The 27,620-nt window shown below is 37.6% G+C and overlaps 1 protein-coding gene across 8 annotated transcripts; it reads left to right on the forward strand.

Moving 5' to 3' along the window:
* The first annotated feature begins 4,291 nt into the window (after window positions 1-4,291).
* On the forward strand, window positions 4,292-27,195 carry LOC121969671 (signal peptidase complex subunit 3B-like). 8 transcript variants are annotated; one of them, XR_006108605.1, is made up of 9 exons: window positions 4,292-4,533; window positions 5,163-5,210; window positions 22,411-22,464; window positions 24,500-24,586; window positions 25,351-25,476; window positions 25,723-25,772; window positions 25,934-26,236; window positions 26,300-26,641; window positions 26,723-26,953. XR_006108605.1 is itself a non-coding variant. In XM_042519887.1 (5 exons), the coding sequence occupies exons 1-5, from the start codon at window positions 4,408-4,410 to the stop codon at window positions 25,474-25,476; spliced, it is 441 nt and encodes a 146-aa protein (XP_042375821.1). In that variant the 5' UTR covers window positions 4,292-4,407; the 3' UTR covers window positions 25,477-25,716. The 8 variants fall into 8 exon arrangements, 5 of the variants coding, with proteins under 5 accessions (XP_042375821.1, XP_042375819.1, XP_042375816.1 ...); XR_006108604.1 differs by having other exon boundaries at window positions 25,723-26,236; XR_006108606.1 differs by adding an exon at window positions 4,704-4,825 and having other exon boundaries at window positions 4,335-4,533; window positions 25,351-26,236.
* The last annotated feature ends 425 nt before the right edge of the window (window positions 27,196-27,620 follow it).

Below are 27,620 nucleotides of genomic sequence, written 5' to 3' on the forward strand. Positions count from 1 at the left end.
TTCCTTTGCTTGACGGGACGAGCGCCCGGCCAGACGTGTAGCTCGTGCTGCGCGACGCTTGGAGAGATTCCTGGCAGCTCGTGCGTCGACCACGCGAAGACGTCGCGGTTTTGTTGGAGACATCTGGTCAGTTCCTCCTTCTGGCTCGCCTCTAGGTCGGAGGCTATGAACGTCGTGGCCTCCGATTGAGCCGGGTGGATCTGTAGCTCCTCCTTTTCTTCATAAACAAAAGTAGGCGGCTTTTCGGTTATAGCGTTTACCTCGATACGGGGGCCTTCCGAGCGGACCTCGACTCGGCTCGCACCATCTCTACATAGCAACGCTGTGCTGCCAACTGATCGCCTCTAACTTCTCCCACTTGGTCTTCCATGGGGAACTTGATCTTCTGATGGAAAGTTGAGACGACAGCTCGGAACTCGTTGAGGGCCGGTCGGCCCAAAATGACGTTGTACGCTGAGGGAGCGTCCACAATGATGAAGTTAGCGGTCCGCGTCCTCCTGAGTGGTTCTTCTCCGAGCGAAATGGCCAACTTCATCTGACCGACTGGTTGAACCTCGTTACCAGTGAATCTGATCAAGGGCGTGGTCATTGGTAGCAGCTCCGCCCTGTCGATCTGGAGCTGGTCGAACACCTTCTTGAAGATGATGTTGACCGAACTCCCTGTGTCAATAAAGATGCGATGAATAGTATAGTTTGTTATTACCGCTCGGATGATGAGGGTGTCATCGTGCGGCACTTCGACTCCCTCGAGGTCGCCAGGACCAAATCTGATCGCCGGCCCGTTCGCCTTCTCTTGGCTGCATCCCACAGCATATATTTCCAGTCGTAAGGCGTACGACTTGCGGGCTCGGTTGGAGTCACCTCCTGTTGGTCCACCAGCGATGATATTGATTCCTCCCAGTGATATTACTTCTATTTTCTTCCTCCCGAGCAAACGGTTTAGCTTGCTCATGGGAGACTCGGGGGTTGGCCCTTGGCTAGTGATGGTGCTGCTGATGGTGGTGCTGCTCGGGTGAACGTCTAGCTGTTCACCGCTCGGCGTGCTGATGATGAGCTCGCCTATCCAGGGAAGGTGATCGGCGGCGATAGTTCCTCGGCTCAGGTTGGCTGACCGGGGGGAGACTCCGGTAGTCTTGAGTGTTGTGGGTGGTTGATTGATGGATTTTGCAAAACATGGGTGTCCATACCTTGCCTTTTTGTCTAGGCCGCTCGACCGCAATGTACTGAATGGCGGGCGACCTAGAATCTTGAGGGGGTCTCATCCCCTCGGCACGTGGTCCTCTCGGCGGTTGCTGGTTGGTGTGTGTTCTCCGTTCGATTTGGGCTAGGGGCTCGCCTGTCGCTTCCTTCTTCCGGGCCACTTGCGCTTCCTCCACGTTAATATACTCACTTGATTTTTTCAGCATGTAGTTGTAGTCGCGAGGCGGCTTCCTGATGAGCGAGCGAAAGAAGTCCCCGTCGACTAAGCCTTGTGTAAAAGCATGCATCATTGTCTCAGACGAGACCGTGGGGATGTCCATAGTTGCTTGGTTGAAGCGTTGGATGTAGGCTCGGAGAGTTTCTCTTGGCCCTTGCTTCATGGAAAAGAGGCTGACGTTGGTCTTCTGATAGCGTCGGTTGCTGGCAAAGTGATGGAGGAATGCCGTCCGGAAGTCTCTGAAGCTCTGAATGGATCGTCCGGTAACCTCCGGAACCAGCGTTGTGCCGAACCGGACAACGTAGTAAGGAAGACTCTGCATTTGACTCCGTCGGTGTATTGATGAAGAGTAACAGCATTATCGAACTTACCGAAATAGTCATCCGGATCGGTTGTACCGCTATACTCTCCGATCGATATGGGAGTGTAATGCTTTGGGAGAGGGTCTTGTAAGATTGCCTCGGAGAACTGGCGATTGACCCGCTCGGGGGATGACCCTGCACACATTGCCTTCCCCTTCCTGACGTCCCGCACGGGCGCTTTGTCAGACGATCCCTAGTTGGCTAGGGCCAGCTCCGACGAAGTCTGGAACAGTGCTCGATGAAACGGAATAGGGGCGGCTGGCGCGTCTCCTGGTGTGTCGGTCTGCCCCTTGTTCTGTGCCCAATTAGAGTATTGCTCCGGTCGGTCCTCCATCGCCGCTCGACCACCAGAAACTGAGGTGGCCTGTTGCGCTATCCGCTCGGCTTGGGCCTTCTGCTGTTGCTCGACCATCTTCGTAGCTCGCGCTTGGATGAGTGCGTCGAACTCCTCGGGAGAGAGTGTCACCATGAGTTGGCGTCCAGTTTCTTCCATCTTCTCGGCTCGGATTTAGGTGCGTTCCCACAGACAGCGCCAATTTGATCCTGTCCGTGCGTTGAGTCGATGAAAGTTGGGGACGTGGCGCTCTCTGCTGCCTCCGGGTGATCTCCGCAATGACGTGGACCTCCGGTGAACCTGCAACAAAGCCGGGCCTGGAAGGGGGTCCCGGCGACGACCCTCCGACGCTTAAGTCAGGCAACGACGGGCTGAAGCAGAGGTAAAATAATGAGACTGTGGCTACAGTAGAGGAGAAAAACATACCTCCGTCGAAGTCCGGAGGTCTTTATATAGGATACCGGAGAGGCGCGTGCATACTTCTCGAAGCGTGCACGCTCCTCAAAGCATACCACAAAATGGTTGTGTCAAAAAAATATGCCTGACGCCATACCGTAACTATCTATATGCCGGCCCGGGATTTACTCCGGTCGGTCAGCCAGGTGGCTTCCCTCCGCTCAGCCGGGACCTTGATTCCCCCATATCATTGACCTCTCCCTATATGGGCCCCTGATTTTTATCACCGGATTAATATCAAAATTTTAATAGAGTATATATATATTAAATATCAAATTTTTTATACGGTATATAATATAAAATTTTTAATATGATATTCTATCCAGCCACTCTAGATTTTCACACAGATTTATTATTTATTTATCGTATAAATTTGGATGGATTAGACAAGTCGATGGTAAGACACAGAATGGAATAAGAATGAAATAATTATTTTTAAGAATAGAATAAAAATATATATTTGAAGGCCGAATGGAGTTCTCGGAAGTAAAACTACTTCCGAGATCCTTAAATTCGAGTTATACAGATAATCTCTAATGTAGAATAAAAGTTTATACAATAGATTATTCCCTCTTTCTCATATAAAAAAATCAGTTAGTCTTATTAATTAATTTTGAGATGATTAATCTAACTTTTTATTGACCATTGGATAAATCAAGAAGTGTTTGTGAAGGATGGTTAAGAAATTCAGTATTCTTTAGTTCTGCGTCCCATTTAAAAGAAAATTTTCTAAATCCGAAGGTAAAATTAATAAAATGATAAACTCAGGTAATCCTAGGATGATCAATTCGACCCATGCTCATCATATAGTTAATAATTGAACCATAAATATTTGAATGATAACTTAAATATTGATGGAGATGTTAGTGACAAACGCTTCACCTATCTCAATTATCTATTCAATAGCATCATAAACATTTTCTCTAATGAGTTAAAGAGGTTTTCATGCTGGTAGGCATATTTGGAGTGCTCATGAACTAGAGTTCAAAAAATCATTGGAATCGTTGAGTTATTGTCTGGAGTTTGGACAATCACTTCTAGGGTTGTAAATGAATCAAGTGTTCATGAATAAATTTAATGTTCGGCTTGGTAAGAGTTTGTTTATGTTCGTTTAATATACATAAAATTAATTAAACAAACAATTTTGAACGGTTCGATAAGCTAAACAAATAAGCTTGAACACATATGTGTTTAGCTCGTTAACGTTTGTAAATAACGTTCGTGAACAATATTCACGAACTATATTCATTAATAAATTTTTTTTCAATATACTAAATAAATAATAAAATAAATAAATAAATTTAAATTATCAAACTCAATAATCAATCAAACAATTAAAAGTTTCAAACAATAAAACAAGTTTTAATTCAGAGCTTGATAACATCTAAACGAACCAAGTTCGAGCCAAACTCGAACTAAGCTCAAGTCAAGCTAATTGAAAACTTGATAACATCTAAATGAACCAAACTCAAGTCAAGTTTTAAACAAACTCAAGTTCATAAAAATTAAACCAAACCAAGTTTAAATACTAATTTGAAAAGCTTGGTTCATTTTAAATTCAACTCAGTTCGACTCGATTACCTTATCAAATAACCTTGAACACATCAAAATTTAACTCGGTTCAGCTCCGCTTGTTACCGCCCTAGTCGCTCATGAAAACTTTCATGGACCGCATATGACCGGATGACCCGCTTCTGAATTTTTCCTGTCGTCAGTGATAATATCTGACCTAAACCTAATATCAGTTACAAAATGTCATTTGGGTAAACACCAAAGATTTGCTTAGTAGATCCCGAGCGATACGAGAAACTCCTACGAAACCTAGAGAGAGAGAGTCGATGCATTCGTTCGGTTACAGGGCGAACGCGGTGGTGACGTTCGCCATCATCATCCTCGGGATGATGTGCGCCATGACCTCCCTCTCCGACAATTTCAACTCTTCCTCGCCGACTGCCGACGTCAAGGTGAGAAGTCACGACCTACTCCCTCCCGCTCGACCGGTTTTCAGATCATCGCTCCCTTGTGGTCACCGACATCTCATGTCTCTGTTCCATACTTCCAACTAGTCATCCATTGTGTTCAATTGCATCGCTTAATGGTGAATAATTTGGATCTCTATATGAGCTGTCGACAGATTTCTTGAAGATGAACGGATTATGTTGCAGACGTTAGATGTTCTTTATTTCATAAAAAAACTGATTCATGTTGGAAATAATTGGCGTCCATGTTGTTTCCAGAGCTGTACAGGCATACGAGGTATTCGCACCTGGAATTGCTCTTTTTTCTTTTTTGATAAGTTAATAGCTAGACGAACCTATAAAGTTACACGCATCAATGATGGAATTGTAGTCTTTTGTGATGCTAGCTCTCTTGATAGAGTAAGCTGATAATTGGTTAAAGATGTGATTTTCTTTTTCATATGTGCTTATGAAGTTGTATAGTTTTCTTGTGATTGACTACTGTTTATTCTAGTTAAGCTGATGAGAAACATCATATAAATTGTTCATATGCCTGATGCATTATAAGCTTCTCTTTGCTTCAGTATTTTTCCTTTTGTCACTAAATATTTTGTGCAAACTTTGTTCTTCTGCAGGTTCTTAATATAAATTGGTTCCAAAAGCAACCAAATGGGAATGATGAGGTGCGTTCTGTTACTGTTATTGCACTTGTTACTAAGCCAAAATTTCCTTACAAGCAAACTATTGATTTGGAAAAATGATATGCTCAAGGAAAGAATCTCAATGAAATGCTCAAGGATAGACACATAAAATGATGGGGCCCGCAAAAAGTGAAATGGTGGGCCATGAATTAATGTAACCCTATCTTTATTGAAAATACTTTAGTTAATCTGCCAAAAGTTTCTACTCCAGTTGTTACATTCTCGTATATATCCTTAATTAGTTTAATATATATTACGCTAACACCTCTCTTTTCTAAAATTCTTCATATAATTTCTCTTGGGCTTTATCATAAACTTTTTCTAAATCAATGAATATCATGTGTAGATCTTGTTTTTGCTTATGATATTTTTCAATTAGTTATCTAAGAAGATTCATAGCTTATATTTTCGACCTTTCGAGCATGAATCCAAATTGATTTTCGGTCATCGTATTCTTCTTTCTTAATATTTTTTTTCCAAAGTTTCAAAAGTTTCATGGTATGACTCATTAGTTTAATACCTCTTTAGGTTCCACAATTTTATACGTCGACCTTATTCTTATATAAGGGAACTAGAGTACTTATCCTTTATTGATCAGATATTTTTTTTCCTTTTAATATCATGTTAAATAATTTTGTAAGTCATTCAATACCTTGTTTCCCTAGGCACTTCTGTACCTCTATCGGAATATCATTTGGTCCAATGACTTTTCCATTGTGCATCCCATTTAAAGCTTGTTTTACTTCTAAAGTTTGAATTGCACGATAAAAATTTAAATTTCTATACACATTTGAGCTACTTAAATTATCTAAGTTAAGTTGGTCATCTAAACCTTCATTAAAAAGTTGATGAAAGTATCTCTTCCACCACTCTTTTATTTCTCCATTGTTTACTAGTAGCTTATTACATTCATCTTTAATACATTTTATTTGGATAAGATATCTTGTCTTTCTTTCTCTCATTTTAGCTATTCTATAAATGTCTCTTTCCTCTTCTTTTGTATCCAATTTTTGATATAATCGTTCAAAAATTTCATTCTTTCATTTACTACTTTCGTAGCCTCTTTCTTGGCTATTGCATATATTTTTTTAATTTTTCCTCGTTCTTATAAATATATAATTCCTTATAAGCTGTTCTTTTTTCCTTTATTTTCTTTTGTACTTTCTCATTCCACCATCAAGATTCCTTATTTAGTGGTACATGCCCCTTTCACTCATCAAGTACACTCTTAGTTACTATTTTCAACTTTGATGTTATCTTATCCCATGCCATATTAGAGTCATCATATATTTCACCTAATATTTGTACTCCTACCTTCTCCTTAAATATATTTTGCTTCCCATCTTTTAACTTACACCACTTAATTTTAGGAGTCGTATACATTTTCTTTCTATTGATATTATGCTTGAGGCGTATATTCAATACTACTAACCTATCTTGAGTAGTTAAGCTTTTTCTAAGAATGACCTTGCAATCTTTATAAATTTTTATATCCTTCTTCCTAATCATAATAAAGTCAATTTATGATTTATTATTCTCATTTTTGAATGTGACTAAGTGTTTTTCACTTTTCTTAAAAAATGTATTAGCTAATATAAGGTCATATGTTATCGCAAAATTTAATATAATTTTCTCTTCTTTATAATTTATGTGACTAAGTATTTTGTTTGATATGATATTAATAATCAGACACTGTTTATCTACTGCTCTATATGTTGTAAGTGTATGATTCAAGAATTTTCTTCTTGCTAATTTACATGTAATTATGCCAAACAAATTTTTGGCTCTTCTGAAACTGATTATAAGTAGCGCAAGAATTATTTTATTATTATTTAGTTAGAAATGACTGTTATTTAGGTCAGCTCTGAAGTTTTTACCCTCAATTTAAGTCATTGCCTTTTGTAATTGTTGAAGCAGAGTGGTACGTATGTCATTCTAAAATGACTAACTATTTGGGTTTGGGCACTCCCTTAGTATAAGCACAGCCAGGATGCAAGGCATCCTGGGAATGTGTTCAGAGAGTCCTTGGCACTCCCTTAGTTCCCAAAATCATAATTTCTGATAGAGATGGTCGTTTTACTTCACACTTCTGGGAGTGTGTTCAGAGAGCCCTTGGCACTATGTTACGATTCAGCACTGCATTTCATCCTCAAACTGACGGGCAAACAGAACGGGTGAACCAAATTTTGGAGGATATGCTACGGGCTTGCGCCTTAGATTTCAAAGGGAGCTGGTGTCGATACCTATGCTTAACAGAGTTTGCATACAATAATAGCTATCAAGTTACTATCGGAATGACACCCTATGAGGCTCTATACGGGAGGAGATGTAGATCTCCTATCTGCTGGTATGAAAGTGGTGAAAAGAAAGAAATGAGACTCCAGACAGATCTTATTGAGGACACCACCAAAGCCATTTAGAACATTCGCCAGAGGATAGAAACTGCTCAGAGCCGGCAGAAGAGCTACGCGGATGTGCGACGTAGACCACTAGAATTTGATGTTGGCGATTTAGTGTTACTCAAAGTAGCTCCTATGAAAGGAGTAATGAGGTTTGGAAAGAAGGGAAAGTTGAGTCCACATTATGTGGGGCCATACCGGATCACTGGAAGGGTTGGCAAGGTAGCTTATGAGCTGGAACTACCTCAGGAAATGTCAACCATTCATAATGTATTCCATGTCTCAATGTTGAAGAGACATGTTCCCGATACAAATCAAGTGATTGAGCCACAGACGGTACAAGTTCAAGAGAACCTCAGTTATGAAAGTCGACCTATTCAGATAATAGATCGAGAAGTTAAGAAGCTGAGGAACAAAGAGATACCGTTAGTGAAAGTGCGGTGGCAAGGTCAACAGTATGAAGAGGCAACTTGGGAACGCGAGGATGATATGAGACGGAAGTATCCACACTTGTTCTAAGTTCGAGGACGAACTTTTTATAAGGTATGGGGAATTGTAACACCCGTAAATTTCCTGTATTTTTACAAAGCCAAAAAGAAATAGAAGCAAAGAAAAGAAATAAAAATATATGCATAAATGGCTCGGGCTAGGATTTGAACCCGAGGCCTCTTGCTTGAGATTTGTTTAAGTAGCCATTAGGTGGTGGTAAAGCATCACATGAGCAATATGAAACAATTCCTTATATGTGGATTATGTACGAAGAGATGCTTCAACCTTCACTTAGTATAAAAGGGGATGGATGAGATTAAAAACCTAATTTTCATCTCCTCTCCTCCTCTAGCCGAAACTCCTCCTTCCTCCTTTCAAGTTTTGGCCAAGATCAAGAGATTGAGGTCCAAGCTTCTAAATTCTTCAAGTGGAGGATCTAAGGGGAGAGTTTCACAAGGATTGGTACGCGAACGAAGGGTGTCTTGGAGATTAAGGCGTGCGAGAGAGAGAGGATTGTCTTTCCTACACCTTATAGTAGTAAGATCTAGCGAAAAGATGTAAGTACCTCTCACCTGCAGTATGAGTAGCTTCGTTAACGCATGATATGGTATGTTTTAACCGTGTTGCATGTTAAGAAGATCGAAACGTTTTAAACATATTGCATGTTAAAGGAGATAGATGCTATGAGATGTAAGATGCCCTATAACGCTTTGGGATTAAGAGCATGTTTGGGTTATCTTGGTTTGCTTCCCATTAAGTTTTGGGACTAAAAAGTATAATCAAGTGCCTAAAGTGCATCCCTATAAGTGTGAGGCAATAAAGCGCACATAAGATGTTTGGTTAAATGCCCAGCAAGTACAAGTACAAGAAAGTAATAGTTAAAAGAAGTATGTTACTTTAGAAAGGCATGTACTGGACACAAGGTCCTTAGGTGGGCTCCTAGATCATCCCTAGGCTCCTAGACCGTCTAGTAGTACCTTAATGGGTTCGGGATTAGCTACCTCGGATCTTATTAAGGATGCGCGTAAGATGGTACAATGTCGGGCCCAAGCAAGTGATTATTATTTTCACTATTATGTAATACAAAGTTTTTAAACTTCATGATTTGCCTAGTGGAAGTTTTCTAAGTTGAGAATTGAGTTTTGTAGTGCAACAGTGACAAACTCAATAGAATGCCAAGATGCCTGTTTTTATTTCGTTACTAGCATGGTTTTCAGTTGTCGGTTTGCATGATAAACTGGTTTGAAAATACATGTCATGTACATATTTCCGAAGTACGGTTTTAGTGTGATCTACTGGCAAAAGCATCTTTACAATGTTGTATTTTTCTTCAAACAGTTTAAAAAACATGTCTTCTTTTAATGTATCGTTTTTGTGAGTAGTTGGTACTTACTAAGCATCCGCTTATAGATTGCATTTCCTTATATTACAGATAAAGGTAAAGGAAAGCTCGAGTAGGAGGAGGCAACAGGAGCAATGCTTGGGGGTGTGTGTGACGGAACAATGGAAAGAGATCCGAGAATTGTTGCTTTGGGGAACATGTAGAACTTTAGTTTTGTTTCTTCTCTCCGTATTACATAAAATACTGGCATAAGTTGGTTATGAAGGAATTGACGGCTTGGCAGAATTTTTGGATGGCAAGTGAAAGCGAAAAAGCGGAGGACAAGCTTTTCCGGTAGCGAAGGGGGAGGCTCCGCAGGGCCGTGGCACGGCCGTGCGGATTCGCACGGCCTCGAGCAGTCTCCTTTCGGCCAATGCTACATGGTCGTGTGGAAGCACACGACCGTGCCCTTCCTCCTCTCGGCCAAAGGTGACACGGTCGTGTGATTCCACACGGCCGTGCCCTTCTTCCTCTCTGCCGAGGTGACACGGCCGTGTGGGATCACACGGTTGGACACCTCCTCCTCTCGGCCATTGCTACACAGCCGTGTGATTTCCACACGGCTGTGTCTTTCCGTCTGAAATCACACGGCTGTGTCTTTCCGTCTCTCTGCCGAAGTGACACGGCCGTGTGAGGGTCACACGGCCATGCTATCCCCTGTGTCAGTTGAGAGTACAACATCTGTAGGGTCACACGACCTAGACCCACTAGAAGCTTTCGACTCCCTTCGGCCCTACGTGGATGCCAGTCATGTCCTACCAGTCATAACAGGTTAGAATAGATCTATGAACTAAGCAGCCTGTAACAGGTAAGAAGGCCGAAAACTTTAGATGAATCAGGAAAGAGTAACGTTTGTCCTGTAGCTTAAGTGTATGAGTAAGGGTGAACTTTACACGCGCGACACCCTCCAACGGGGAGTGCGACACCCACCAACGGGCGCGCAAGGACTTTTAGGTGAGCATATGGAAACCCTTCGGCAGGCATGCAGAGGACACGACGACCCTCTGCGAGGGTGCGAGGGTGCCACGACCCTCAGGGCCCTCCACGCTTGAGGTCGTCGTGAGGACGCGGAGGGTCTGCAACCCCACGGTAGCCCTTCGTGGGGGCGTGGAGGGTGCCACGACTTTCCACAAGGGCACAGAGGGTATTGTGACCATGCGACGACCTTCGCAAGGTTGCGACACTTATTGCCATGATTTTTTTTAAGTTATTATTTTTCAGATAGATATTTTTTATTATAAATAAACTATTAATTATATATAATAATTATAATTATTAATAATTATTTTAAAATTTTAAAATAATTGTAAAAATTAATAAAATAATTTATAATTTTAATATATATTAAAAATTAAATATGAATTTAAAATAATCTAAATTTATAAAATATAATTCTTAAATACTTCAAATAATTTTTTTAAAATTAACAATTTATAAATACATTCAAAAAAAATAATTTAAGACTTTCAAATAATTTTATTATTATCTTTTGAGTCGTCTTGTTAAAGGCGCGCTTGAGGTGTCAGGCGCACAAGGCACCTCTTCCCACGTGAGGCGGGCGTTGCTCGTTAGGCACGCGCCTTGGTGCGCCTTGGGCGCCTTTGCACCTCAACGAAGGCGCGCTCGTGGCGCGATCGTGAACAAATCTGGATTTTAAACCAAAAAAAAACATTCCAAACCAACTTTGTTTGGAATTAGGGCATGGAAACAAGAGAAGAAAAGAACGCTGGAAGGGAAGAAGAAAATGCAAGAAGAAGAAAAGGATAAAAGGGAAGAAGAAAAGAACGCGAGAAGAAGAAGAAACCTGAACCCATTTTCGTCCGCCGCTGCCATCGTTGAGTCACGCCATCGCTGAGTCGCGCCATCGCTGAGTTGCGTCGTCGCCTAAGTATGTTTTTCTTCTTTTTTTCTATTTTTTTGTTCTTCACTTCTTCTTCTTTTTCGTTTGTTATCATCTTCTTCTCTTCGCTTCTTCTGTTATTCCTTTTCTTCTTCTTTTTCTCTTCTTCGTTTTCATTTTTCAATTTTTTTTCGTTTTTTCTTCTTCTTTTATTATCTTTGTTCTGTATCTTCTTTTCTTCTGCTTGTTCTTTTTTTTCTCTTTGAGTTGCTGGTTCGTGTTCTTGCTGTGCTGCTGTCCGGTTTTCTTGTGTTTTGTTTTTCTTGTTTTTTCATTTTTGCAGGTTGTGTTTTTGCTTCCTACTGGTGTCCAATTTTGGATTTTTTGGTACTTTTTTTCCGTTTTTACTAGTTCGTATTGGTGCTGTTGTCCGATATTTCATTTTTTTTACTATTTTTTCATTTTTGTTTGTCTTGTTTTGCTTTTTGCTTTTTACTATTTTGCTATTGGTTGGTACTGTACAGTGCTTTTCTATTGCTGGTATAGTGATACCGTATTGATTTTATTTTATTTTTAATTTTTTAGACTATTTTCTTGTCCAATTATCATGGAAGGTAGTAGTGATACTCCAACTTATATATCAAAAGATCCGGGATGGAATTATTTTCAAAGAGTTAATCCGGATAATAAAAATGATTTAATTTGTAACTTTTGTCAAAAAGTTACAAAAGGGGGTATCTATCGTGCAAAATAACATCTTGTTGGGGGGTTTCGAAATACTACGACTTGCAAAAAATGTCCGCCTCATGTACATGAAGAAATTAAAAATTTCATGGAGAAAAAGATGGAGAAAGGTAATATTTCTAAACTTGCGACATTGGACTTTGAGGATGTAGGCTCTCTTGGTGATGATATTGATATGGATGATATTGGAGCTAAAATTGTGCCGCCTATAAGTGCAAGTACAAGTTCTAGATAAGTGAATATGCAAAAAAGGCCTAGACAAATAGGTCCAATGGATACGTATTTTGCTCCTAATATACAAAAAAAAATGTTGAAAGTAGAAAGGCTAAAGAAAGGCAAACTACGATAAATGAGACATACAAGAAAGAATTGAGGGAAAAAGCTTGTATGTCCATAACTAAGTGGATGTATGATGTAACAATTCCTTTTAATGCCGTTAACTATTCAAGTTTCAAAAGGATATTGGACTTGGTTGACCAATATGGTATAGGTCTAAAAGGACCTAGTTATCATGAGGTGCGAGTTCCTTTTCTAAAAAATGCTGTTGATAGTCTGACAAATTAAGTCGTGTGAAACAGAATGAGCCAAGTATGGTTGTAGTTTGATGGCAGATGGGTGGACAGACAAAAGGTAGAGAACATTGATTAAATTTTTAGTGAATTCTCCTAAAAGTTTAGTTTTCATCGAATCAGTTGATGCTTCTGATTATGTAAAGACGGGAGAGAAAATATTTCAGTTGCTTGATCGATTTATGGAGCGTGTAGGAGAAGTAAATGTTGTTTAAGTTGTTACGGATAGTGCAAGTAACAATGTGTTTACTGGTAAGAATCTATTTAATTCTTTCTTATTAATATGCTTTTTCTTATATATGTTAAACTTATCTACTTTTCTAACTTCTTTTGTAAGAAAATTATTAGAAGCAAAAAGGCCACACTTGTATTGGACTCCTTGTGCTGCTCACTGCGTTGATTTGATCTTAGAAGATATTGGGAAATTGCCTGATTTTAAAGCAACATTGAAGAAGGCAATGAGTGTGAATGCTTGCATTTATGTTCGCCCCGGCATGTTAAATATGTTGATGCAATTCACAAGACAAAAAGAGCTTTGTTGGGCTGGTGTTACAAGATTTGCTACTGCTTTTCTTACTCTTGAAAGGATGCACCTACAGAAGCAAAATTTAAGAAAAATGTTTATTTCAAATGATTTGATAGAGAGTAAATGGGCAAAAGAAGCGGCGGGGAAGAAGGTAGCTAAAATCATCATGACACTTAGATTTTGGAGCAGTATTGTGCATATTTTAAAGATATATGGTCCTTTAGTCCGTGTTCTGAGACTGGTTGATGGTGAAAGAAAATTTGCAATGGGCTATATTTATGAGGCTATGGATAGGGCAAAAGAAGCAATTATGAAGGTCTTTAAGGAGAAGAAGAGCAATACAAAGAACTGTTTGAGATCATTGATACGAGATGAGAATGTCAACTTTATCGGTCTTTGCATGCTGCATGACATTATTTGAATCTAGAATATTTTTATTCATACACAGATTCAAATATCTATGGAGAAGTGGTGAATGGTTTGTTTGAAACTATGGAGGATTGGTTTCAAGCGCTACCTAGCAAGATAAAATCACTACCCAGCTCTCTATATATCGAAAGGCAGAAGGGCTATTTGGGAGGAATGTGGCAATTAGACATAGAAGAGCATTATCTCCAGCAGAATGGTGGGAATGCTATAGAGCAAATACCCCATAATTGCAAAAGTTTGCTATTAAAGTGCTTAGCCTCACTTGTAGTGTTTTTGGTTGTGAGCGCAATTGGAGTGTATTTGAGCAGGTATGTAATAAATATAAATGTTTAATACTATTAGTATGTTACTTTTATAAGTAGAAAATATTTTTTGCTATTTTGTTATACTGATTGTGATTTTTAACATTTTGTAGATCATAGCAAAAAAAGGAATAGACTAACTCAGTAGCGCTTAAATGATTTGGTATTTGTGAAATACAATCGTGCCTTGAAACTTCGGTATGATGCACGTGATAAGATTGACCCCATCTATTTGACAGATATTGATGATAGTAATGAATGGTTGATGGTAAAATGGATGGAGAAAGTGATAATTAAGAAGATGAGTTGGTTTTTGAAGGTGTTGACTTGGCATGGGATGTCGTTGCTAGGGCTAATAGAGCTGAAGAGCCTGAATATTATATTAGAGGAAAAAATATTGCATCCATGACCTCTAGTTCACATGTTAGGCCTAAACAAGTCGAGAAGGGAAATACACCTTCCTTTACGAGACACCAGTGTTGTTAGAGGCGCGAGGCGCACCGAGGCACAAAAGGGCTCCTAGAGCCCGAGGCGCGAGGCGTGTCTGAGGCGCGCACCTCTTGAACATGAGATTGATTACTAAACTACCATGTCAAATATGATAATTATTAATATTCCACACACACAAATATCAAATATGAGAAGCAAAACAACATCATGATAAAATTAATAAAAGTTTAAAACTTCCAAGTTTCAACTTTCTAATCTAAACTAACAAAGTTCATCAAAACAAGTGTAATGAGTCAAATTAATCATCAAGCTCAAGATCACCCTCATTGTATTCTTCTTATTCTTTATCTTCATCTTCTTCAAATTCAATTTCTTCTTCTTCTTCTTCATCTCTAAGTCTTAGAGATGAGTGTCTCATAGAGGAAGATGTATTTCCCTTCTCGACTGGTTTTAGTCTAGCATGTGAACTAGAGGCCATGGATGCAATGTTTTTTCCTCTAGTACAGTATTCAGGCTCTTCAGCTCCACTAGCCCTAGCAACAACATCCCATGTCAAGTCATCACCTTCAAAAACTAACTCATCTTCTTCATTATCACTTTCTCCATCCGTTCTATCCATCAACCATTCATTACTGTCATCAATATCTGTCAAAGAGATGGGGTCAATTTTATCATGTGTATCATACCGAAGTTTTAAGACATGATTGTATTTCACAAATACCAAATTATTTAAGCGCTGCTGAGCTAACCTATTCTTTTTTTTGCTGTGAATCTACAAAATGTCAAAAATCACAATAAGTATAAATGTATAATAAAATAGCAAAGAATATTTTTTACTGATAAAAGTAACATACTAATAGTATTAATGTATTATACATTTAAGGGGCGTTTGATTTAGGGGAATAGGAGTGGAGAATGGGAATGAGAATCATTGATTGCCATTGTTAATGTTTGGATTATAGGAATAGGAATGCAAATAAGGGAATGAATCCTTGAAATTGGGTAATAACTCATTCCCATGTACCTCCCCTTCAATGAGTCATTATCCTATTTTCATCAATTAAAATATTTCCTTATTCCAAAAATGCCCTTGACCTAAAACTAAAATTTTTTCCCTTAATACCAAATATCAAAATATATATATTTATTTTTTCTTTCATATCACTTCTCTCTCCTTGTTCTCTCGCATCATATTTTTTCTCTCATCATTTTATCACACACTTTCTCTCTCCTTAATCTCTCCTATCACACTCTCTTTCCTCTTTTTTTCTCATTACACTTTCTCTCTCATCATACTTTCTCTCTCCTCAATCTCTTCCATCACACTCTCTTCCTTCTTTTTCTCTCATCATACTTTCTCTCTCATCATACTTTCTTTTTCATCATATTTTCTCTCTCCTCAATCTCTCCCATCACACTCTCTTTTTTTTTCCTCAATACACTTTCTCTCTCATCATACTTTCTCTCTCCTCAATCTCTCCCATCACACTCACTGCTCTCTTTTTTCCTCATCACACTTTCTCTCTCATCATACTCTCTCTCCTCAATCTCTCTCATCACACTCTCTCCCCTCATTTTTCTCATTACATTTTCTCTCCCTTCATCCTCTCCCATCATACTTTCTCTCACATTATATTTTCTCTCTCATCTTCTCTCATCATGATCTCTCCTATCACACTCTCTTTTCTCATTTTCTCTCATCACACTCTCTCTCTTCATTCTTTCTCATCACATTTTCTCTCTCATCAGACTTTTTCCCTCATCATTCTCTTTCATCATATTTTTCTCTCACATTCATCTTTCTCTCACATCTAATTTTTTCTCTTATTTTCCTTTAAGGGTAAAAAAAGGAAATTTTGATTTATTCCGATAGAAAATATGCAACTAACCAAACATTGCTTTTAAGAGTGATATTCATGCTCATGCTCATGCTCATTCCCATTCCACAATACAATGATTCTCATTCCGATTCCTATTCCTAGGAAAGAACTAAACGCCCCCTTATATTTATTACATACCTGCTCAAATAAACTCCAATTGCGCTCACAGCCAGAAGCACTACAAGTGAGGCTAAGTACTTTAATAGCAAACTTTTGCAATTTTGGGGTATTTGCTCCATAGCATTCCCACCATTCCGTTGGAGATAATGCTCTTCTATGTCTAATTGCCACATTCCTCCCAGTTAACCCTTCTGCCTTTTGATATATAGAGAGTTGGGTAGTGATTTTATCTTGCTCAGCAGCACTTGAAACCAATCTCTCCATAGTTTCAAACAAACCATTCACCACTTCTCCACAGATATTTGAATCTGTGTATGAATAAAAAAATTCTGGATTCAAACAATATCCTGCAGCATGCAGAGGTCAATGAAGTTGACATTCCCATCTCGTATCAATGATCTCAAACACTTCTTTGTATTTCTCTTCTTTCTCCTTAAAGGCCTTCATAATTGTTTCTTTTGCCCTATCCATAGCTTCATAAATATAGCCCATTGTAGGTTTTCTTTCGCCATCAACTAGTCTCAGAACACGAACTAAAGGGTCATATATCTTTAATATATGCACAATACTACTCCAAAATCTAAGTGTCATAATGGTTTTAGCTACCTTCTTCCTCGCCGCTTCTTTTGCCCATTTACTCTCTGACCAATCCTTTGAAATGAACATTTTCCTTAAGTTTTGCTTCTGTAGGTGCATCCTTTCAAGAGTAAGAAAAGCAGTAGCAAATCTTGTGACACCCGCCCGGCAAAGCTCTTTTTGTCTTGTGAATTGTCTCAACCTATTTACCATGCCGGGGCGAATATAAATGTAAGCATTCACACTCATTGGCTTCTTCAATGTTGCTTTAAAATCAGGCAATTTCCCAATATCTTCTAAGATCAAGTCGACGCAGTGAGCAGCACAAGGAGTCCAATACAAGTGCGGTCTTTTTGCTTCTAATAATTTTCCTAAAAAAGAAGTTAGAAAACTAGATAAGTTTAACATATCTAAGAATTAGAAAAAGCATATTGATAAGAAAGAATTAAATAGATTCTTACAGCAAGCACATTGTTACTTGCACTATCCGTAACAACTTGAACAACATTTGCTTCTTCTACACGCTCCACAAATCGATCAAGCAACTGAAATATTTTCTCTCCATTCTTTGCATAATCAGAAGCATCAACCGATTCGATGAAAACTGAACCTTTAGGATAATTCACTAAAAAATTAATCAATGCCCTATGCCTTTTGTCTGTCCACCCATCTGCCATCAAACTACATCCATACTTGGCCCATTCTGTTTCACATGACTTAATATAATCATTTGTCACACTATCAACAGCTTTTTTTAGAAAAGGAACACGCAGCTCATGATAACTATGTCCTTTTAGACCTACATATTGGGCAACCAAGTCCAACATCCTTTTGAAACTTGAATAGTTAACGACATTAAAAGGAATTGCCGCATCATACATCCACTTAGTTATGACCATACAAGCTTTTTTCCTCAATTCTTTCTTGTATGCCTCATTTATCGTAGTTTGTCTCTCTTTACCCTTTTTACTTTCAATATTTTTTTGCACATTAGGAGCAAAATACGTATCCATTGGACCTATTTGTCTTAGCCTTTTTTGCATATTCACTGATCTAGAACTTGTACTTGTACTTATAGGCGGCACAACTTTAGCTCTAATTTCATCCATATCAATATCATCACCCAGAGGGTCTACATTCTCAAAGTCCAATGTCGCAAGTTTAGAAAGATTACTTTTCTCCGCCTTTTTCTCCATGAAATTTTTAATTTCTTCACGTACATCAGACGAACATCTTTTGCAAGTCGTAGTATTTCGAAACCCCCCAACAAGATGTTGTTTTGCACGATAGATACCCCCTTTTGTAACTTTTTGACAAAAATTACAAATCAAATCATTTTTATTATCCAGATTAACTCTTTGAAAATAATTCCATGCCGAATCTTTTGATATATATGTTGGAATATTACTACCATCTTCCATAATAATTGAACAAAAAAATAATCTGAAAAATCAAAAATAAAATAAAAAAGTAGTTTAATAGAAAAGTATTGTACCAATGTCTAGCAAAAGAAAAGCAACTGTACCAGCATTCAGCAATAGAAAAAAAGGAAAAAAGACAAAGAAAAACAAAATGAAAAAACAGGATAGAGAAAAAAAACACAGCAGCTAGCAAAATTGAACAGCTACAGTAGCCAGCAAAACCAGCAGCAACAACACAGTATGCAAAAATTAAAAAAAACAGCAAACAAACAAAATCGGACAGCAAGAATGCGAACCAACAACTCAACAAGAAAAAGCACAGAAGAGGAAGAAGAAGCTACGCGAATAAAGAAAAGAAAAGAAGATGAAGAAACGAAGAAAAATTGAACAAGGAGAACGAAGAAGAGAAAAAGAAGTAATAACAGAATAGATAAGAAGATAGCAGACGAAGAAGTGATCAATGGGAAAAACAAAAAAAAAAACAGAAAGAAAAACTCATACCTGGGCGACGCGCGACTCAGCGACGGGGGCGGCGGAAGGAAACACTCAGCGACGAGGGCGACTCTTCTTCAAATTTAGGTTTCGGTTCTTTTCTTCTTCCCTTCTTTCCTTTTCTTCTCCTTCTCCGTGCCCTAATTCCAAACCAAATTGGTTTGATATAGTTTTTTTTTGGTTAAAAATCCAGAACTGGATTGCGCTCGCGCCTCGATCGCGCCTCAGTTGAGATGCGAAGGCGCGCCCAGGCGCGCGCCTGACGAACGACGTCCGCCTCACATGGGAGGAGGCTGTTTCGCCAGCGCCTCGTGTGCCTAGCGCCTCATTCGCGCCTTTGAAAACCCAACGAGATACTCATCTCTAAGACTTAGAGATGAAGAAGAAGAAGAAGAAGAAGAAGAAGAAATTGAATTTGAAGAAGAAGAAGAAATTGAATTGGAAGAAGATGAAGATAAAGAAGAAGAAGAATACAATGAGGATGATCTTGAGCTTGATGATTAATTTGACTTATTACGCTTGTTTTGATGAACTTTGTTAGTTTAAATTAGAAAGTTGAAACTTGAAAGTTTGAAACTTTTATTAATTTTATCATGGTGTTGTTTTGCTTGTCATATTTGATATTGTTGTGTGTGGAATATTAATAGTTATCATATTTGACATATTATATGAGTGTGTCAATAGTTTAGTAGGTATCAATCTCATGTTCAAGAGGCGCGTGTCTTGCGCCTCGGGCTCTAGGAGCCCTTTGCACCTTGGTGCGCCTCGCGCCTCTAACAACTGTGCTTTTGAGCCTTTCAAATAGAAGGGAAATCTTGGTGCAATAATAAAGTTGCTATTGTGTGACCGGAGGTCATGGGTTCGAGTTACGAAAATAACTTCTTGCAATGTAGGATAAAATTACATACAATAGAATAGACTTTTCTCCAGGCCCACCACATTGGTGGGAGTTTCATTCACTGCCCTTTGAGTCTTTCATAGTGTTGTAAATGTCAATAGGCGGTGGTGGTGTGGTTAGTGACACCCTACTACCTTGGCCGCCTAGGCGATGTCTAGGTGGTTGATTTTTTTTTTACTATTTTTATACATAATTAAATAATATATTAACTAAAGGATCAAAAATTAAATAAAGGTTCAAAAATTAAAAAAAATACTATAAAATATATTACTAAAAATAAAAAGGTAATCAAAATATTTTTTTTAAAAATAAATAATAATAATTTTTTAAATATATATATATTAAATTAATAGGATAATTTTATTTTTTTTAATTAAACTTGTTTAAATTATCCCAATCAGGATTAAAATTATTAATCTAAAGTTTCGATTAAATCTTAAGTTCAAGAAAAAAAAAACCTATTCTATTCGGGGATTGACATTTGATGTTTTAGCGTCAGACGAGGTTTCCCCTAGCCTTGCGACGAGTTCGGACCCGTCGCCTGGCCCGGCGATGATTCTGTGCGTTCTTAGATGCATCGTTTGAGTCTGAAGTGGAAACACTTTACTGCCGCCTAAACCACTGCCTTTCACAAGGCGGTGCGGTTGAGGTCTACCTCCCACCTAGGCGGCCGCCTCAACTGCCATTTAAAACACTGGCTTTTCAAATAATTTTATAATTTTTATTTAGTTTTAAATTTTGAGAACTACTTAATTTTTTGAAATAATTTTTAAAAAATTTTGATAGACATTATCTTATAAGAAAATATTGAAATATAAACTCATTACCTCAAAATATAACATATTTAATAATCAAACTTAATATACATTTATATTTAAAAATTTAAAAAAGTACCGAAACTATCGACTATACATGATATGATATCGAAACTGTATTGTTCTTGTCTGGGACTGAAACTCTGGCATGAATTAAAATTTTAAATAATGTAAGTTTTCAAGAAGTGTGTATGTATATAACCTGACTAATATGGATAGTGTAACTAGATCTATGTATGGTCTAGGTGTAAGAGTGAGCGTTATATTTTGGTTCATGAAAATGTCTTCTCTTTATTGGTACATCTGAGTTCTATACAGGAAAAAGTTTATATAAATACAATATAAGTTTAATGAAACGTAGTAATGTAAAGTTGCTGACGGGAATTGATCTCCATCGCAACCACCGTTTGTACGAATACTTTCAATTGACACTAGCTTTAACACACAAACCCTTATCTATTTTGAGTGACAATAGGAAGTATTGTTAAGGTAAATATATTTACCTCAATTGACATCTTTTCCACCATAAATTATAAACGGAATCTTAATGGCAATAATTTATAAACATAATCTTGAAAGTAAGTTGTAACTTTAGCATTAAAACTCATGAATTATTAATGTCAAATTGTAAACAGATGTCTATTTTCATGTAGAATTATTACAAACAATAACTCAACTTCTAATACACGAATGATTTCAAGTCAAAGGAATCTAACAAGTGAAGAAAGATTTAAAACATTGAAGTGGATTTTTTTTTTGTTTCATTCAATACACAGAATAGCTATAATGTTGCATCTTTACTCCTAATCAAATATTACGATCAGGAATCTGGAGTTTGGATATGATGATCCACATATTCTCTGTGGGTAAGATGTTAAAGCTGGAGAAATCTAATTATGCAAAGGTTTCAATGCCCGGAGGAATGAATAGGATAGCTTTGGGTCACAGGCCTTGTCAGTTGGCAGTAATAATGGTTATTGGTTTCACTGAACTTGATTCTGTGATATATGTATGATGACCTGAATTTCTGAACGATGCATTTAAGATCATAGTCACAAAACCTGGAAAGTCTGATGCTGACTGTTGGCTGTTTAAACACTAATACTTTATCTTATTTTAGAAATGTTAATTTTCAATAGTTTTAAGCCATTTTAGGATCACTTTGCACATGGAGATATTATGCATTGCTCCCTTTTATTGTTGTTGAGTACACATTATCTTGACAAACATGGAGAGAAAACACAGAGGGATAAAGATACAACTCTGCTGCTGAAATATTTTATTGTTGTTGATTGGTTAATTATTTATTCCAAAATCTCAAGCAATTAGTATAGACATCAATCTTCTATATTCTTAATACTCCCTCATCCCCTGTCATGTATGGGTGGCATAATTGACTTGACTGATCCATGCATGCCCGTTAAATTGATGAGGCAATATTTTTAATGCGGGCCATTCTAAACAGGACTTCATGCTTTGATATTGTCTTACAGTTAATGAGCTAGATATGTATGCTAAAAGCTCAATCTGTTAGGAAAGGAACCAATCTATCTATATTCTTAATATAGTTGGCTGGTTCCCTTTTTGTTTGCACATTATAAATAATATTTCTATAACTCTAGATAACTCCATGACTAACTCTGTAGATTACCACATGTAATGAATGGTAAACTCTCAATTAGCTTCATGGCACAAAACATGCCTAGATAATTACAGAAATAGCAAAGTGACTACTTGCTCTGTCCTTACAATCTTCATAAACTTTTCATAATTAATAAATTTCAATTGAATTGCAGGATCTATTTACAATTCATTGACTTTGGTTTAACAATTTCTTATTGGATTATCTAGGTGTTTGTTTTTGTAGCAGCTGAGTATGAGACACCTCAGAATGCCTTGAATCAGGTGAACCTAGTATATTATATTCACTTATCTTAATTTGTTTCCACTACAACTTTAGTAATGCTATTTGCTATCGTTATGTTGTTTTTTTTAATTTTATTTTTGTGACATGTAGACTGAAATTATGCAATTATACATTATCATCAGAACTTTGTTTTCTAGTTTAAATATGGTTATTGACTCTGACAGTTATGCTCATTCTTGGTACTAATTATCTCTTGATTTTTTTTTCATAGTAGCCTAAGTAAGGGTTTGACATCATGGGAGATGCTCATTAAAAAGTGAATCCTAGTCATCAGATATCTGTTTGTCTATTTTCTTATCGCCTTTCATGTAAAACGACCAAAAAGAGACTGATAGATGTTTGCTTTGGAAAGTTTTCCTCCTCTATCTGCTAGGGACAACACTCGTTATTATAGAAAAAATTGATTCCATATTCCCCAAAGGAACCCAAATACATTTGTCTTCAATATGCTTGCTGTTGCAATAAAATATGAGGTGGCAATTAGCTGTGATTCGTGATCTGATCATTTGCTTCAAATGCTTGTTTGCTTCAACAAAATAGGGAAGGACAAGGGGCATGTAAGCTTAGTGATTCCCTTTTATGAGTACTGTCGAAGGCTTTGGTGTATCAAGAGCAACATCCTCGTTCAGTTAAAATGAGTTGCACCATTTTGCTCAAAACTATAAAAAAAAAAAGTGTTTGTAGCGTACATTTCATGCTTCCGGAATCCTGCAGTATGTGGTGTAACAAGTATGGGATGTTAATTGTATTATGCTTGCACATAAGTGGGGAGTGAATTGCACACCAAAAGATGCTGAAAGGAGTGTGTATTTGTGCTGCTTCTTTTCTACTTGAAACAGGATTAGCTCAGACGTTTAGTGAAAAAAAAAATGTATACAACATAAATTAATCTACAACTTCAAATCAAAGATGTAATACATCAAATCAAACTTGAGATTTTCAGTCATGTCCTATTTAATGATGGTAAGTACCATTTGGAAGAATCATCAACATATCAAACTTGAGATTTTTTATCATATCAAGGCATTCCTAAATTGAGCTCTTGGCTAAACTATATATTGAGCTGCATGCTAAGCTATATCCTTAGTAATATTTAAATCAACTAAATATATTTCTATTTCTTTAACCAAAAAGTTTTCTTTGGTCTTTTTTAACAAATTGCGCCTACAATTCATCTCTTTCTACAAGAGTATGCTCATCATCTTTGACTGTATCCATAGCATCTCAACCTAACAGAGCTGCATCTGATCGAGTTTCAGATATTAATATTTTTTTACCTTACCCTTTCTAGTTGATAATTGGAATAGTACTTGGGATACAAGTAATGGCTATGAGTGATTGTAGAGCTGCACCATTCTAAGCTTCTGTACTAGGTGGCATACTCCTTGGGATTTGGCTTTACCTACCCCTTTCCCGCTGAGGATGCTAGTGTAACAACTATACAGAACATACCTGGATATTTTGTCAAGATTTCGAAGAGGCTTTCATTTTGTATGTACTGTGCATTATGCTGAAGGTATTAGTGACTGACAACAATCTGTGCATGTCTCTCAAAACATCTTCTGTGACTATCATCAGTTAACATACGTCAAATAGTTCAGAGAAAAGATTTTCTCTATGGTTTATGTAACTGGACCATGGCAGCATCAACAAAAAAATGTATGACTCATTAGTATTACCATGACAAGATACCATTGTCGTTAATCAAGTGATGCCTGATATACACTTATATGCTTTTATTTGAAAGTTATAGGATATTGTCCACATGTATTCCTTGCTAAGGTACAACCTGGAAAGGTAATCAAATAGTGACATGGCCACCAACTCAATGACTTTGTAAAATAGTTTGAAGTTTGAGTACATCATGGCACCCCAAACATACAAGAACCTGTATGAGGAAGTGTTGGATTTTTCATTTGTGCTGTCATTTACTCTTTAGTTTTACAAATTCCTAAAGAGGATCAATAATTCCACTAACTTATTATTGTGCTGGCTTTGGTTTGGATATGGCAGGTTTCACTTTGGGATGGAATCATACAATCTAAAGAGCATGCTAAATTTTGGATTCATACCACAAATAAGTATCATTTTACTGACCAGGCAAGATATTTTATGTCCTGTCTTTGAAAATGATAAAAAGTATATTTTATGTGCATCAGAAATAATATTCTCCTCCTTTCATATCATGCATTGTGAATGGTAAATTCATAAATCTTCATTAGTTTTGGCTCTCTGCTTTTGGCTACATTGTTTTGAGCCATTATTCCAGATGCTATTCTAATAATGCATGGATAGATTCATTAGTTTTATCTGTTAAGTATATTTCTTTCCTCATATCTGTACAAAATCTGGAGTACTCAGTAGGTTGCCATTACAAACTGATTGAAAAATCAGACTTGCTTTAAGCTCATCATCCTTTAGTCTTATCCAGCCTCATTTCAATTTTTCTTCATTCTTTTGATAATGGACATCTATCCGAAGTATCATGATTGTTCACATATTTTTCCCCTGGGACATAATTGGGTTGGCTACTGTTTGGTAGATATTGCTACAATGGGCAAGGGGTCAAATTTTGGCAAAGCTGAGAAAAATACCCTCCTCTGCAGTGGCCAACTACAGCTTCCCGATTTACCTTCTCACGGATGATTCCAACTTTTGCTACAATGATTGTTCACATATTTTATCAATTTTGTCACTGCATGAATTAATATGGTTTCTCTATCTGAATGTCTGATCCTGAAAGAATCCTTGTTATCGTTTCTTTCCAACCTCTGGTTCATGTTGATTGGTGTCCACTGCTAGCTATATACAAAGATGGGAAGCTGTTCGATTGACTGATCTCTTACATTTCAAACTGCATGCAGGGAAACAACCTTAGAGGAAAGGATTACAACTTAACGCTTCATTGGCATATTATGCCCAAGACTGGCAAGATGTTTGCTGACAAAATAGTCATGACTGGATATAGCCTTTCTGAGAATTACAAATAGGTATCTCTCTCATATGTTTGAGAAATAGATGCCATGTTGTACGATGCTAGCAGCATGTTTTTGCAAATGAATAGGAATTTACGGGTTCTCTCTCCTTATCATCTTATGGTGGCTTTTGCATGAAGAGCAACAATAGATTTTAGTTTTAAGCTATTTCCTTCTTAGTTCACTCTTGAAAGAATCCTTAACAATCGTCATCTATGTTGCTTCCTGCTTTATAATATATATTCTTTGCATTAATTGTAGAGTGAAGGTAGAGGCACTGGATGGCAGGGCTGTATCTAAGTCCAATTGAGGTTGATTATGATTAATTTTGTTTGTTTATTTTATCAATCTCAAAATAAAAATATATTTAATTTTTTTTTGTTTTAAAAAGGATTATTGAGCCCGAGCTTGATAAATCTTTTAAAAATATATCTGTCCTTTCTATCAATGTATATATTCATTCAAAATCAAGATCAATAGAAAGCTCCAAAGGCAGAGTAGCAGTGCCCATTCCTCTGACACGGCCAAAAGCCCCCCTTAATTTCAATGAAGTGGAACGTGAACCCAACACAAGTAGTAAAGAGTGTATGGTGGTCGCTGCTATGCTACCCATTTACAGCAGCAGACATACACGCATTTGGAGACCCTCCCTCCAGGCTCACAATTTCATGGGCACTTCTGCACCTCCATTAATCAATTCCCTTTTCATATAATATCAACAGGAATTATGAGAGGCTCGACGTAACTCACCATTTCATGATCACACTGCTCCGAGGTGAGTTATACGTGCTGTGCATGTCCTACCACATGTTTCATGAATTTGAGCAGTTCCTTGCAGTCTCTTTGAAGGCGTAGGATACTTACTACACAGACATGGAGAGTACAAGAGAAAGCAAGAGCAAGGGTAAGGATGCATGGGTGATGATGAGCAGAGGGTTGTTCCTTAGTGAAGGCTTCATGTCATGGCCCCCCAAGAGGTCATACTCTTGTTGCTTCTGCAAGAGAGTTTTCATGTCAGCGCAGGCTCTTGGGGGCCATATGAACGTCCACAGAAGGGACAAAGCTAGGCTGAGGGAGGAATCCCCAAATTATTATTTGTGCCTCAACCCTAACCCTGATCTTGGCTGCTCCCCTGTTCCCAACCTCAACATGCCACCACCACCTAGCATGGCAGGATACTGTGAGTTCACCACAATTATGTTCTACTTTCTTGTTAATTCATTTGAAAGATAAAAAATAGTTAATGCTTGTTAATTATTAGGTGAAAATTTGAAGAGTGCTGTGGAAATAGTAGGGTTCATTGATGTTGATGGGGAGGCAGGCACAAAACTACTTAACTTGGACTTGGAGATCGGACCCTTTGGTGGTCATGGAGATCATGAACTCGATTTAGAACTTCGACTTGGGTAATTTTGATTGATTTTGTGATATTTTATTGTGTGTCGGACATAAGCTATTCTATTATGCATAATTTAGAACTACTTCCCATTAATTGTCTCTTCATGGCGATGAAGTGTTGGGGTCGATGATTATGATGATGTGTATGACAATGACGATGGTGTTGGTTTAAAGAAGGATGAAAAGGAGAGGGATGGGATGGATAGGGAAAAGTGAAGTGGCTTAACGCTCCTTTCTCGTTAGGCATTCATTCACAATGCTAAAAGTCAGGATAGATGAAATCAATAATGGATCATGATAGTGCTACAATGCCAACACAAGCAACTATTTGATAAACTATGGTGTCATGTAATAAATTTAATAATTATGCTAAATTGAGAATAGTCAATTAATAGTCAACTAAATTAAATGAATCGTGTGTATGTGTGCATGTTTTTTTTTTTTTTGTGCATATCTCTCTCATGCATTATAGACCTTCACGCAGATAGAGTATATTAATGATGAATGTCTAGTCAAATAGTAGCTAGCATTGGTAAGATAGTTGGGTCCTTCCACTATGGAATTCTTTGTGTGGAAAGTACATTATGTCTAGAGGTGGATCTCAAGGCGAGCCTCATGTTGAACTTCAAATTACAAAAGAGGTTCTATCACCCGACATATGAAGGTTGACTATAGTTTTAGAGAAACACTGCTTTTATGTGATCGGGTTCAACTATGTTGTATTGATGTGTTGACAATAGAGCTTAAGTTGGATGTTTTTT

The sequence above is a fragment of the Zingiber officinale genome, chromosome 4A (genome assembly GCF_018446385.1).
Source record: "Zingiber officinale cultivar Zhangliang chromosome 4A, Zo_v1.1, whole genome shotgun sequence".
NCBI lineage: Eukaryota > Viridiplantae > Streptophyta > Magnoliopsida > Zingiberales > Zingiberaceae > Zingiber > Zingiber officinale.

What these genes read in the sequence shown, in the direction of transcription:
- LOC121969671 (XM_042519885.1), top strand. Translation starts at nt 26,335, where the DNA reads ATGGAGAGTACAAGAGAAAGCAAGAGCAAGGGTAAGGATGCATGGGTG. An exon ending in ACCTAGCATGGCAGGATACT is followed by an intron (nt 26,642 to 26,722) that starts GTGAGTTCACCA and finishes GTTAATTATTAG; the next exon opens with GTGAAAATTTGAAGAGTGCT. An exon ending in GATTTAGAACTTCGACTTGG is followed by an intron (nt 26,868 to 26,975) that starts GTAATTTTGATT and finishes ATGGCGATGAAG; the next exon opens with TGTTGGGGTCGATGATTATG.